This window comes from Stylophora pistillata, chromosome 8, assembly GCF_964205215.1.
Source record: "Stylophora pistillata chromosome 8, jaStyPist1.2, whole genome shotgun sequence".
Classification (NCBI taxonomy): Eukaryota; Metazoa; Cnidaria; class Anthozoa; order Scleractinia; family Pocilloporidae; genus Stylophora; species Stylophora pistillata.
In genome coordinates, this window is record NC_142526.1 from 29,833,910 (window position 1) to 29,848,680 (window position 14,771).

At 40.8% G+C, this 14,771-nt stretch overlaps 1 protein-coding gene and 1 long non-coding RNA gene across 2 annotated transcripts; both read right to left on the reverse strand.

The window, feature by feature from the left end:
• Nucleotides 1-1,069: 1,069 nt before the first annotated feature.
• LOC148725795 (uncharacterized) lies at nt 1,070-8,472 on the reverse strand. Its single transcript, XR_015990626.1, has 2 exons — nt 6,655-8,472; nt 1,070-1,466 (listed from the first exon to the last, which is right to left on the reverse strand). It is a non-coding gene; the product is annotated as an uncharacterized LOC148725795 (long non-coding RNA).
• Nucleotides 8,473-10,618: 2,146 nt separating this feature from the next.
• LOC148725796 (uncharacterized) lies at nt 10,619-14,234 on the reverse strand. The gene is made up of 7 exons (XM_088731767.1): nt 14,101-14,234; nt 13,734-13,949; nt 13,197-13,267; nt 12,906-13,012; nt 11,428-11,555; nt 11,064-11,140; nt 10,619-10,784 (listed from the first exon to the last, which is right to left on the reverse strand). The coding sequence occupies exons 1-7, from the start codon at nt 14,104-14,106 to the stop codon at nt 10,700-10,702; spliced, it is 690 nt and encodes a 229-aa protein (XP_088587893.1). The 5' UTR covers nt 14,107-14,234; the 3' UTR covers nt 10,619-10,699.
• Between the last annotated feature and the right edge of the window lie 537 nt (nt 14,235-14,771).

Here is a 14,771-nt window from a genome sequence, read left to right on the forward strand (position 1 = left end):
CCTTCCCCTTGGCTACACCCCCTTTGCACCCTTTACAAAGAGCTATCGATTTTCGACTACATTATGACGTAAAGCAAATTTTTAACTAAAGTTTCAAACGTTGCAAAACTGAAAAGCTGATGCTATTTCTACGGTAAGGTTGTATGAAATTGAATTAGCAAACATTTTCTTATTATCTTGTAAAATCGTGCATGGATCACCGATCTCCATTAGAACAGCAAGCTGAGCCCGGAACTTTGCATTTGCACGTAAGGGGCGTAAGTGACTCAGAAATGACCATAGAATTTGTTATTCACTGGCGTGGAATAGCAAAAATCCAATTCCACGTTCATTTGTTTCTCTGTAAAGTTATCTTAGGATAACGTGACGCGAGAAGGTCTGTGGATTTTTGTGAGTTGAACTCGCTGTACATTATTCAATAAATGCCCCTAGGGATCGCGTTGATAAAAAAGAGCGGCAAAGCACAAACACCTACAGGTCTATATCCACGTCTGACGAATCACTCTCATCATCGTCATTATCCTCTCCATCTCCTGACACGCTATCACTGGGACCCGTCCCGTAAAATGTTAGCTTCCATTCTAAAAACACCCCTGAACTAATTCTCCCAGACTCTGGGTTTAACCCTGGAACAAATTCCTCTTGGAAACCATTATTGACTTGCACTCGCTGAGATCCAGTCTCTTCCGTTGTAACCTGAACTCGCTGTCCCTGATAGTCCGTATCTGTTCGTTTTTAAATGTATCTAATACCGCAGTACAAAATATATGAACTTCATATATTTCATTGTATCTCATTTATCACTTTCACGGGTTTATTACGAATCAACTTAACGGCCTGCTCCCATTTGGCTTGTTAGCTCAATTGGTAGAGCGCTGCACTAGTATCGCAGAGGTCAGTGGTTCGAATCCCGTACAGGCCTGATTTTTGTCAGGTCTGATTTTTCGCTATTGCTTAAATAGCGCTATCTACTGCGAGGATCGTGCATCATATGTATCTAATACCGCAGTACAAAATATATGAACTTCATATATTTCATTGTATCTAAAAAGAAAGAGATGGCCAAATGTTTGAATTACTAATTGTCATACTTTATTAAAATTGTTTCTCTTTCATTAGTGTATAATATAATCTCAGTCATGTAGGTAATAGAATATTTACCAGTATAAAAGTATGACAAATACACAATATAACTAGCTGTAATAACACACTACACAAAAAGCTATTGATTCACAAATTGTAATCTCAAATCCAGCTACTAAGAAATGTGATTTGAAATGACACTTGTCTAACAAAAAAATATAAGTTCAACCTATCAATCTAAAAAATCAGAAAATTTTTCTTAATCGACTTCAACTTGCAATAACTATCAACTATCTGCTACGTTATTAGATTTGTAATACTTAATAAATATGATCATATACCATAATTTCTTTTAGTAAAGCACTGATAGAAAACAGTTCTTCCTCTAAATGCAGCTGAAACTTTGATATACAAAAATGATGCGTACATCCATATGGAAAAAGGTATCTCATGTGGAGGTAATTAAATATAACATTGAAGAATTCACAATCACTTTAGATAATGAGACCATAAAAATTGCTAAACTACATATTCAGTGAAAAGAAAGCCTCATGCAGGCATGTAAAAGAACCTCATTCTAGACTTTCTATCTAATAATCTTGATATTTTGTACATTTTCGATTTGACAATGAATGAAGAGCTAAGTATGTTATAAATCCCAGAAGCGCTCAGGCATTACTCTGAATGCCAGGACTTCAGCCTGGGTGAACCAGAAAGGATAGACAACACTTCCCTATATTGACCATGAATAAAAAGCTCAGTATGTTGTATATCCCAGAAGTGCTCAGGTATTACACTGAATGCCAGGACTTCAGCCTGGGTTGTAGTGTATGCGGTTGGTTCTCGTGAGCATGCGCACGTGTGCGCATTAGGTATTCCATGTGCTTTTCAAATAAAATAAAAACCGAATACATGACAGTGGCGACGAGGATAAAGTCGTAGGAGACCGTCGAAAATATGACTGCTATCGGGAAGATAGAAAGTTTTGATGAAACACAGGAGAAATGGGAAACCTATGTAGAACGGGTGGAACCGTTTTTCTTAGCAAACAACATCGATGAAGACCACCAAGCGCCAACCTTGTTAAGCTTGATGGGCAGCAAAACGTACACATTGTTGAGAGATCTTCTTACACCAGATAAACCAGCTACGAAGAGCTTCCAGGAGATCGTCACGACTCTTCAGCAACACTTAAGTCCTAAACCATTAGAAATAGCGGAGCGTTTTCGTTTCTACAAACGGATTCAGCGTGAAGGAGAAACTGTCTTGACCTATGTAGCAGACCTGAAGAAATTAGCAACCCACTGCAACTTTGGGGCCAACCTTAACGAAGCTTTACGAGATAAACTGGTTTGTGGCCTTAGAAATGTGCAGATACAAAAACGGTTGCTTTCAGAAGCCAAACTCAAATATTCCAAGGCTTTGGAAATAGCGATAGCAATGGAAACGGCTATTCGCGATGCTGCGGAATTACAAAGTGAGCTTCAATCAGAACCTCGCGTTGACAAGATCTCAGATAACCACACACAAGCGCCATCGCCGAACCCCACCACTAAAGTTTGCTATCGATGTGGGGGAGACTCGCACGCAACGCACAATTGCAGATTCAAGGACCAAACATGTTATCATTGTGGGAAGGTGGGCCATATTTCAAGAGCTTGTCGCTCGAAACAACAAGGTAAGCCAAAACAACCACCGAAACCACCGCTTAACACTCAAGTCCATTCTATTGAGTACAGTGAGAGCGATGAATTTGAAGATGTATTAGGAAGCATACAGATACACAATGTAAGCAAACCGAGCAGTACTGTAATCTGGATCGATCTGAAAGTGGAAGGTAAACCACTGAAAATGGAACTGGACACAGGCTCAGCTGTGTCGATTATTCCACATAATTTGTACAGGGAGAAATTTCACGACAAGCCCTTGCAAGAAACTAAATTAATGTTGAAAACCTATACTGGAGAGAACATTTTCCCAGCTGGAGTGCTGAAGGTAAATGTTGAGTACAAAGACCAGCAACCTTTGCTGTTGGATCTGTATGTGGTTAAGAACAAGGGCCCTGTGTTGATGGGAAGGGATTGGCTTCACAAGGTACGCCTAGATTGGTATGCTATTAAGTCATTGAAAGCTTCACAAACCCTATCAACTACTAAGGAGCAGCTGCAAACCATGCTAGACAAATACTCTGATGTTTTTGAAGACAAACTTGGAACGTTCAAATCAGCTAAAGCAAAGCTAACCCTTAAAGATGATAGCTAAGCCCATTTCTGCAAAGCTCGTGCTGTGCCCTATGCCTTAAGGCCTAAAGTTGAAGAAGAGCTAAGAAGACTTCAGAATGAAGGAATTCTCACGAAAGTTGAGTGGAGCGAGTGGGCAACACCCATTGTACCCGTCCCCAAGAAAGATGGATCGGTCAGGCTTTGTGGTGATTACAAGGGCACGGTAAACCCAGAACTACATGCTGAACAATATCCCTTACCCCGCATCGAAGATATCTTTGCAAAGCTTGCTGGTGGACAGAAATTCTCAAAGATTGATCTTTGCCAGGCATACCACCAACTAGAGATGGAAGAAGATTCCAGAAAATACCTCACCATCAACACACACATGGGATTGTTCCAGTACAATAGACTAGTGTTCGGCATCACTTCAGCACCCGCTATCTGGCAACGCACCATTGATCAAGTGCTGGAAGGGACATCTGGCACAAGCTGTATACTGGATGACATGATTATCACTGGAAAGAGTGATGAAGAACACCTGGCTAACTTAGAAGAAGTCCTTCGACGGCTACAGTTTCATGGTTTGAGAGCTAACAAAGCCAAATGTGAGTTTTTCAAGGAGAAGATAACCTATTGTGGACATTATATTGACAAGGATGGCCTTCACAAGTCTACAGCAAAAGTAGAAGCGGTTTTGGAAGCACCACGCCCAAACGACGTAGCTGAAGTAAGATCATTTCTCGGGCTAATCAACTACTACCATAGGTTCTTACCTAACCTGTCGACAACTGTCCACCCCTTGACTCAACTCTTGGGAAAGGACCACCAATGGAAGGGGACAGAGCAATGCGAGGCAGCATTCCACAAGGTGAAAGAAATGATCACTTCAGAGCAAGTTCTCACACATTATGATCCCAGTCTGCCACTTAGACTTGCTTGTGACGCATCCCCCGTAGGCATTGGAGCAGTGCTTTCTCACGTAATTAACGATGGTACCGAGCGACCTATAGCTTTTGCTTCAAGGACACTGACAAAAACTGAGCAAAAGTATGCGCAGATTGACAAGGAAGCTTTGTCGATAATCTGGGGTGTCAAGAAGTTTCACATGTACCTGTTTGGCCGTCCTTTCACTCTATACACAGATCATCAGCCATTAACTTCAATCTTTCATCCGCGGAAGAGCATCCCCGTGGTCACCGCAGCACGTCTTCAACGTTATGCCTTGTTCCTGGCAGGCTATGACTACTCCATTCAATACAAGAACACTAAGGTTCACAGCAATGCAGATGGTCTTTCCCGCCTACCACTGTTAACGGAAGCCAAAGATGAAGAAGTGGTTGACCCAGTGGGTGTATTTAATTTGATGCAGTTTGACCCTTTGCCAGTCACAGTGGACAACGTTAGACGAGAGACACAAAGAGATCCTGTCTTGGCCCAAGTGCATGAAATGACCAGGAAGGGATGGCCAAACAACCATGACCCTGTACTCAACCCCTATTTTGTTCACAAAGATGAGATCACGTTACAATCAGGCTGTTTGATGTGGGGAATAAGAGTAATAAAACCCCCAAAACTACGCCCTCAAGTTCTCAAGGAACTTCATCAGGGACATGTGGGAGTCGTGAAGATGAAGGCCCTGGCCCGAAGCTACACCTGGTGGCCTGGAATCGATAAAGAAATTGAACTGTCTGCTAAGTCTTGCCCAGGTTGCCAACTAGTACAGAGGGAGCCCAGTACAGTGCCAGTGCACCCATGGGAATGGCCTTCGTTGCCCTGGCAACGAATTCATATCGATTTTGCAGGTCCCTTCCTTAACAGCATGTTTTTAGTGGTAGTGGATGCACATTCACGTTGGCTAGAGATAGAGAAAATGAACACTACAACTTCAGCGAAAACCATTGAAACCCTTCAGAAGCTGTTTGCAAGATATGGCGTACCAGCCCAGTTAGTGAGTGATAATGGGCCTCAGTTCACATCAGAAGAGTTCCAGCAATTCCTTAAGAGAAACGGCATCAAACACATCACCTCAGCACCTTATCACCCTGCCACCAACGGCCTAGCAGAACGTGCTGTCCAGAGTTTCAAGAATGCCATGAAGAGTGAAACTGAAGTGACATCTTTGAACATTAAGTTGGCGAGATTTTTGCTAACTTATAGAATCACCCCCCACTCAACCACCGGAGAGCCACCGTCCCAGTTGTTTTTGGGAAGAAGATTACGCACTCGACTGGACTTGTTAAAACCAGATCTCTTCATCCAGGTAAACAACCGTCAGATAGACCAGTCTGTTGCCAAGAGTGGTTCTGTAACAAGGCATTTTGCCATTGGTCAGAGGGTGATAGCACGAAATTACACTGGAAAGTCAAAGTGGGTACCCGGTATTGTACGTGCACGATTGGGACCCCTGTCTTATGAAGTGGAGATTGGGCCTAACCTAGTTTGGCGTCGACACACGGATCAACTCCGAGATTCCAATGTTCCTGTTACAGACAGACACCCGCCAGTTTCATACCCCTTGCCTCTTCCACTCCCCGCCACGACCACTGATCACCCAGTAGCTGAACTACCTGAACAGACAGAAGTTGTCTCGAGGGAGACAGACTGCCCGTCACCCAAATGCAATCCGGTGGCTGAATCGTCTGCTAGCAGCTCACCGACCCAGATTGAACATGTTCCTGTGAAACGATACCCTTCCAGAGTGCGGCAACCCCCAGTTCGGATGGATCTGTGAACATTGAGCTACCCTTTTTTTTGGGGGGGGGGAGTTTGAGACTGGATTTCTACTGATAGCATGTTGCGTTGAACTTTTGAAAACTTTTAAATTCTTAAGGACTTTAGGGGGACAAGAGACTGGCTTACAAGAGAGGTGTTGTAGTGTATGCGGTTGGTTCTCGTAAGCATGCGCACGTGTGCGCATTAGGTATTCCATGTGATTTTCAAATAAAATAAAAACCGAATACATGACATGGGTGAACCAGAAAGGATAGACAACACTTCCCTATATTGACCATGAATAAAAAGCTAAGTATGTTATATATCCCAGAAGCGCTCAGGCATTACACTGAATGACACGACTTCAGCCTGGGTGAACCAGAAAGGATAGACAACACTTCCCTATATTGACAATGAATGAAAAGCTATGTGAAACTTTGTTATATATCCCAGAAGCGCTCAGGCATTACAGTCTATGCCAGGACTTCAGCCTGGGTGAAGCAGAAAGGATAGACAACACTTCCCTATATTGACCATGAATGAAAAGCTATGTAAGTTATATATCCCAGAGGCGCTCGGGCATTACGCTGAATGCCAGGACTTCAGCCTGGGTGGATCAGAAAGGATAGACAACACTTCCCTATATTGACCATGAATGAAAAGCTAAGTATGTTGTATATCCCAGAAGCCCTCAGGCATTACACTGAATGCCAGGACTTCAGCCTGGGTGGACCAGAAAGGATAGACAACACTTCCCTATATTGACCATGAATGAAAAGCTATGTAAGTTATATATCCCAGAAGCGCTCAGGCATTACACTGAATGCCAGGACTTCAGCCTGGGTGGACCAGAAAGGATATTAGACAACACTTCCCTATATTGACCATGAATGAAAAGCTAAGTATGTAATATATCCCAGAAGCGCTCATGCATTACACTGAATGCCAGGTCTTCAGCCTGGGTGAACCAGAAAGGATAGACAACACTTCCCTATATTGACCATGAATGAAAAGCTACGTATGTTATATATCCCAGAAGCGTTCAGGCATTACACTGAATGCCAGGACTTCAGCCTGGGTGAACCAGAAAGGATCGATAGACAACACTTCCCTATATTGACCATCAATGAAAAGCTAAGTATGTTATAAATCCCACAAGTGCTCTGGTATTACTCTGAATGCCTGGACTTCAGCCTGTGTGAACCAGAAAGGATAGACAGCACTTCCCTATATTGACCATGAATGAAAAGCTATGTAAGTTATATATCCCAGAAGCGCTCAGGCATTACACTGAATGCCAGGACTTCAGCCTGGGTGGACCAGAAAGGATAGACAATACTTCCCTATATTGACAATTAATGAAAAGCTAAGTATGTTATATATCCCAGAAGCGCTCAGGCATTACTCTGAATGCCAGGACTTTAGCCTGGATGAACCAGATAGCATGGACAACACTTCCCTATATTGACCATGAATAAAAAGCTCAGTATGTTGTATATCCCAGAAGTGCTCAGGCATTACACTGAATGCCAGGACTTCAGCCTGGGTGAACCAGAAAGGATAGACAACACTTCCCCTATATTGACCATGAATGAAAAGCTAACTATGTTATATATCCCAGAAGCGCTCAGGCATTACACTGAATGCCGGGACTTCAGCCTGGGTGAACCAGAGAGGATAGACAACACTTCCCTATATTGACCATGAATGAAAAGCTATGTAAAACTTTGTTATATATCCCAGAAGCGCTCAGGCATTACAGTCAATACCAGGACTTCAGCCTGGGTGAACCAGAAAGGACCATGAATTGACCATGAATGAAAAGCTAAGTATGGTATAAATCCCACAGGTGCTCTGGTATTACTCTGAATGCCTGGACTTCAGCCTGTGTAAACCAGAAAGGATAGACAACACTTCCCTATATTGACCATGAATGAAAAGCTAGGTATGTTATATATCCCAGAAGTGCTCAGGCATTACTCCGAATAAAGGACTTCAGCCTGGGTGAGCCAGAAAAGAAAGACATCATTTCTCTCTATTAACAGTGAATGAAAAGCTATGTAAGTTATATATCCCAGAAGCGCTCAGGCATTACACTGAATGCCAGGACTTCAGCCTGGGTGAACCAGAAAGGATAGAAAACACTTCCCTATACTGACAATAAATGAAAAGCTAAGTATGTTATATATCCCAGAAGCGCTCAGGCATTACACTGAATGCCGGGACTTCAGCCTGGGTGAACCAGAGAGGATAGACGACACTTCCCTATATTGACCATGAATGAAAAGCTATGTAAAACTTTGTTATATATCCCAGAAGCGCTCAGGCATTACAGTCAATACCAGGACTTCAGCCTGGGTGAACGAGAAAGGACCATGAATTGACCATGAATGAAAAGCTATGTAAGTTGTATATCCCAGAAGCGTTCAGGCATTACACTGAATGCCAGGACTTCAGCCTGGGTAAACCAGAAAGGATAGACAACACTTCCCTATATTGACCATGAATGAAAAGCTAAGTATGTTGTATATCCCAGAAGCACTCAGGCATTTTTCTGAATGCCAGGATTTCAGCCTGAGTAAACCAGAAAGGATAGACAACACTTCTCTATATTGACCATGAATAAAAAGTTCAGTATGTTATATATCCCAGAAGTGCTCAGGCATTACTCTGAATGCCAGGACTTCAGCCTGGGTGAACCAGAAAGGATAGAGAACACTTCCCTATATTGACAATGATTGAAAAGCTAAGTATGTTGTATATCCCAGAAGCGCTCAGGCATTACACTGAATGCCAGGACTTCAGCCTGGGTGGACCAGAAAGGATAGACAACACTTCCCTATATTGACCATGAATGAAAAGCTACGTATGTTATATATCCCAGAAGCGTTCAGGCATTACACTGAATGCCAGGACTTCAGCCTGGGTGAACCAGAAAGGATCGATAGACAACACTTCCCTATATTGACCATCAATGAAAAGCTAAGTATGTTATAAATCCCACAAGTGCTCTGGTATTACTCTGAATGCCTGGACTTCAGCCTGTGTGAACCAGAAAGGATAGACAGCACTTCCCTATATTGACCATGAATGAAAAGCTATGTAAGTTATATATCCCAGAAGCGCTCAGGCATTACACTGAATGCCAGGACTTCAGCCTGGGTGGACCAGAAAGGATAGACAATACTTCCCTATATTGACAATTAATGAAAAGCTAAGTATGTTATATATCCCAGAAGCGCTCAGGCATTACTCTGAATGCCAGGACTTTAGCCTGGATGAACCAGATAGAAAAGCTAAGTATGTTGTATATCCCAGAAGCGCTCAGGCATTACTCTGAATGCCAGGACTTCAGCCTGGGTGAACCAGAAAGGATAGACAATACTTCCCTATATTGACCATGAATGAAAAGCTATGTATGTTATATATCCCAGAAGCGCTCAGGTATTACACTGAATGCCAGGACTTCAGCCTGGGTGGACCAGAAAAGATAGACAACACTTCCCTGTACTGACAATCAATGAAAAGCTATGTATGTGATATATCCCAGAAGCGCTCAGGCATTACACTGAATCCCAGGTCCTCAGCCTGGGTGAACCAGAAAGGATAGACAACACTTCCCTATATTGACCATGAATGAAAAGCTACGTATGTTATATATCCTAGAAGCGTTCAGGGATTACACTGAATGCCAGGACTTTAGCCTGGGTGAACCAGAAAGGATCGATAGACAACACTTTGCTATATTGATCATGAATGAAAAGCTAAGTATGTTATAAATCCCAGAAGCGCTCAGGCATTACTCTGAATGCCAGGACTTCAGCCTGGGTGAACCAGAAAGGATAGACAATACTTCCCTATATTGACCATGAATGAAAAGCTATGTATGTTATATATCCCAGAAGCGCTCAGGCATTACACTGAATGCCAGGACTTCAGCCTGGGTGGACCAGAAAAGATAGACAACACTTCCCTATACTGACAATCAATGAAAAGCTATGTATGTGATATATCCCAGAAGCGCTCAGGCATTACACTGAATCCCAGGTCTTCAGCCTGGGTGAACCAGAAAGGATAGACAACACTTCCCTATATTGACCATGAATGAAAAGCTACGTATGTTATATATCCTAGAAGCGTTCAGGGATGACACTGAATGCCAGGACTTCAGCCTGGGTGAACCAGAAAGGATCGATAGACAACACTTTGCGATATTGATCATGAATGAAAAGCTAAGTATGTTATAAATCCCACAGGTGCTCTGGTATTACTCTGAATGCCTGGACTTCGGCCTGTGTGAACCAGAAAGGATAGACAACACTTCCCTATATTGACCATGAATGAAAAGCTAGGTATGTTATATATCCCAGAAGAGCTCAAGCATTACTCTGAATGAAGGACTTCAGCCTGGGTGAACCAGAAAGGAAAGACATAATTTCTCTCTATTAACAGTGAATGAAAAACTAAGTTTGCTATATCCCAGAAGCTCTCAGGCATTACGCTGAATGCCATATAAATCTTAGAGATATGACAAATAAATATATATATTATCTCAGAAGTGACCAGGCAACACTAAACAAAATAATATTGTTACAGGATAAGACTTCAAGAAAATAGATTTTTTTAAATGAAACAATGTTGACTATGCCTTACTACAATGGGTGCCCAGAATTTAAAAATTAAAATGTTATACACTGCAGGCAGAGCACATCACATGGCTCCTCTTCAAGGAGAAAGAGCAAGTCATCTCTTAACCCCTTCCATCTGAAACAGACAGAAAAAAAACAGTGAATTCAGTTTCCACCTTTATAATCCAAGCTTACCATATTTTTGCTGGTAACTGGGTAAAAGTGAAGAACAGCTCCCCTAAAAGTCTCTCGGACGACTGTCGGCCAACTGTCGGCCGGCAGTATACCAACTGTCCATCAAACTAAGTATCCCATGTGAGATTTAAAGACATGTAATCCAATAGAAAGTGAAATACCATACTGCAAGCTGGAACTTTTTATCCATGTCAATGCAGAAATGCAGAGTTGTACCTACCCCCCAATATTTGCTTTGCTCTTTAGGAAACACTCAGCAAAGGCTTCCCCAAAAGGAACATCAGGAGAGGCACATTCCTACAAATAAATTGCATGTATCACTCAATAATGAATTAACTGAGCTAAAGTCATATAATGTTCACTACTAATGGTAGATATATAATCACTGTTCACCACAGATAAAATATGTTCACTTTTATGGACACCTTTCGTCTGCCTTTCTGTAAAGTCAAGAAAGCCAAGAAAGCTCTCACTAATTGATTATAAATAAATTGCATAACAAATACCGGTAGGCTAGATATGTTTTGTGTTATTGTATAATTCCGCTATGATGCATGTCATTTAGCATTGCAGGTATAACCTACCTTAATAACTTTGCAGAATACACAACACTCTGTGTCCAATCCTTGCTTGCAAAGTTCATTGATATATTTTTTGGCATCACCAACTCTTTGCTTGAGCAGCATTATCAGTGTTTTGTAATCAAGAGTAACTGTCATGAAAAAAGACAAGAAGATAACAAGAAGTTGAAGTTAAAATAGCTACACCAAAGATCTCAAATGTTATACTTTCCCAGATATTTTCTAACACTGCCAAGCATAAAATGGATTCAATAATTACTATCACGTAGCTAGACATGTAACATAAAAACATTGCAAAAATAAAAAATAATAAGATAAAAAAAAATATAAAGAGTCAAGATCGGCACACACAAATAACCTGAAAATTTAACTTTAAAGCATCTTCCATTAACTTCTATTCCAGTTTTTTCAATGGCATCCCTCTGGCGATTTAAATCTTTTATCGTAGAAAAATAGAAATGAAATAAATTATAATACTTCAAGACCCTATCAAGGAAACAAACCCGAAATTTCACCTTAAGTAGCCATAAAAAGTGATCATAGCTAGAAGACTTAAAGGCTCATCTGGAGGAGAATGAAGCAATTCAACCCTTCGAAGTTTGAAGGGATCTATAACTGCACTTGACCGCAGGAAACTAAACATTCCCGCTTTTGCTTACGCATATTAATATGAAATCCAATCTCCAAATGTCAATAGGCCGATCCCGCCCCTATTAAAAAAAAGGCTTCATTGTACCCAGCAGGAACAGAGATTGAACAAATTCAAGCAACTACTCAGATTACTGCGAGCAATTATCGAAAAAGGCTGTCAAGGTGATGATGGAAACTTATCTGGTTTATGACGTCACTCCATAGCAACCAACCTTTTTGAATATTTGAACTTCCGTTTACCTGTGGCTCGTGGTGTTGGAATATTTGCCAAGTTATATAAATTTGCTGTATGTCTTTGGTGATTCATTGCTAGGGTGTAATGTATGCTTTGTTGAGGATCTACACTGAACTAAGTGTCTAAGAGACAAGAAATAAACCTGAAAATTTTAGTTTGCAACATATTTAAATTTCTGTAACATTTGGGAAAGTTAGTATGTAAGTTAGGAAAAATTAAAAATGCACCCCTCCTCTTGTCCTAAATTTGACCATGTAATCAAGGTGCTCATTAGGGGTTTCATGGTATCTAACCATGTTAATGAATGTGAGTTCTATGACAACATTTTTGTTGAGGGGAATGTGGTAAAAGACATGAATTGATGGTAGAGACTAAAAGCAGGGGTATCATTAAGGGCTGGGCAATAGACAAATTGACCAACTGTAAGCACAATTTTGTGTGGATGTTTTCAAGCCAAGGCCTTCACTAAAACTCAACTTGTTATAAAGGAGATATGCATCAATATGCTTGAGTACCAAATCCTTATGCTCACCCACAAAATGTAATGACACCCCAGCAAAAGTGAAATGCACATGCTATAATTATTGGTAGCTACCTTCTACGACATCCTTTGTCCAAGGACACTTTTCAGCTCCTCCCTGTTGATGTATCACCTGCTCTGTTGCCCGCTCAAAAATGATGTTGTTCTTGTCAGAATTTATTCTAAGACAAAAACAAACACAATTACCAGGTATTCTGTTGTAACAACTTTAACACTAAGACTAAAGTAACAACAATAAGGTATTCACATAACATCTCAATATTTCAGGCAGCAGCTTAGACTCTGATTTCACTGCTCAATCAAGATAAAGTAAAATATCTTTGAATCTAAAAACATATTACTCACTCTTCGTCAAGATAAAAACCACTAAAGTCATCCTTTTTCAAAAGGAGTTTATATATTCTCCTCACAGCTCTCTAAAAGAATGAAAAAAAATTCAACAATCAATTTGTTCCCCTCTACTAACTATGGTTTGTCCTATTTCTACTTTCACACTTTTTAAAAACCCTGGTTGTTAACGCATACAAGTACAATTAAAAATTAACCTTACCCATCAGTCATTAGAGCAGGGAAGGTCAAAAAGGGTCCAAGAGAAAAAATGATAAAATGAATTTTCATACTAGATAATTCTCGTTGAAACAGAAGGGAGGAAAAACTTTACTGGTAGACCTGTTTATGGTAACGGGGATTATCAAGTAAATGTAACCGCATGTAATCATGTGAAATGATTACCGCCGAAATAATTAAGTTAATTATGCATACAATTCGCGCGCCAAACACATACTCAACATAAAAGAAAATCTTCCACGAAAGAACTGATTCAAGCAAATTATGAACACATATCACACTATTCATGCTCATCAGTTATGTTTTTCTACTCACTCGACAAGCCGGTGGAACCACTACCGTCGTTCGCGTCTGTCTTCTGTTTTGGCGCCGACGGACGTTGCTTGCATTATAAACAGGTTCAAGACGGCTCTCGATCCGCTGCAGCGCTTCAAAGTTTTCTTTGTTACTGCGCTCTTGCTGCTGCCGAAGCTTTACATTTTCGCTCGCCAGAGCCTGGTTGACGCTCTTCTCGAACAAAATCTGCGGGTTCTGTAAGGAATTGGTGAAATAGAAGAAATGAGTTGGTAGTGGTTAATCGTCTCAACCAATATTGAATAGCAGTTGCTTTCCCATGTAATAATAAAAGATGTTTTAGATATAATATATAGAAATGTATAACTTTATATTCGAAGTAACTAACCTTCATCGTCAGATGAACTTGAAATTCCGTGAAACAAATAACGGGAATTTGAAGTCGCCGCAAAAGTATCTGTTAAGTTCTTCCCGTTACGTTTCCGCTCATGCCTTTCAAAAGTCGAACGTGATACGAAGTCATTACAGTGAGCGCAGAAAACATATCCTTTCTTGTCATCGCACTCCATGCGCTCTTTAAAGGAGATGCAAAAATGAAACCGTCGCTTAAAAAATTTCAATATAGATGTTTCGACCCCAGAAAGAATTGTGAACACGTCAAAGTTTGCTGCTGCGCGTTGAACAAAGTTTGCTCTTCTCGCTCATCAATGCACGTGTTGGCTAATTTGTGATGAATTTTCTATTGACAGTTCAGATTACAATGAGACTATCTTTAATGCGTCAATTAAAGATGTCAGAAAAGCGAGACTCGTTTAAATCTCACCTTAAAGTCAAATTAAGTGTATCTTAATTAAACACCCTCTTTTGTGCCAAAAAAAGGTACCACTTAAAGGATACTGAAAGATTTTCGTTATTAAAGGTAAACTTATGTTAAATTAAAGATTCATAAAAGGTTGGCGTTAGCTTTCGGAGATTTCATTTGACACTTAAAGACAATTAAAGCTTTACTCAATCTTTAGGATGCATTAGATTTTGCCTAAAGGCACTGAAATATGAACA

What these genes read in the sequence shown, in the direction of transcription:
- LOC148725796 (XM_088731767.1), bottom strand. An exon ending in TGGTTCCACCGGCTTGTCGA is followed by an intron (nt 13,268 to 13,733) that starts GTGAGTAGAAAA and finishes TCATTCTTTTAG; the next exon opens with AGAGCTGTGAGGAGAATATA. An exon ending in TATTCTGCAAAGTTATTAAG is followed by an intron (nt 11,141 to 11,427) that starts GTAGGTTATACC and finishes ATTTATTTGTAG; the next exon opens with GAATGTGCCTCTCCTGATGT.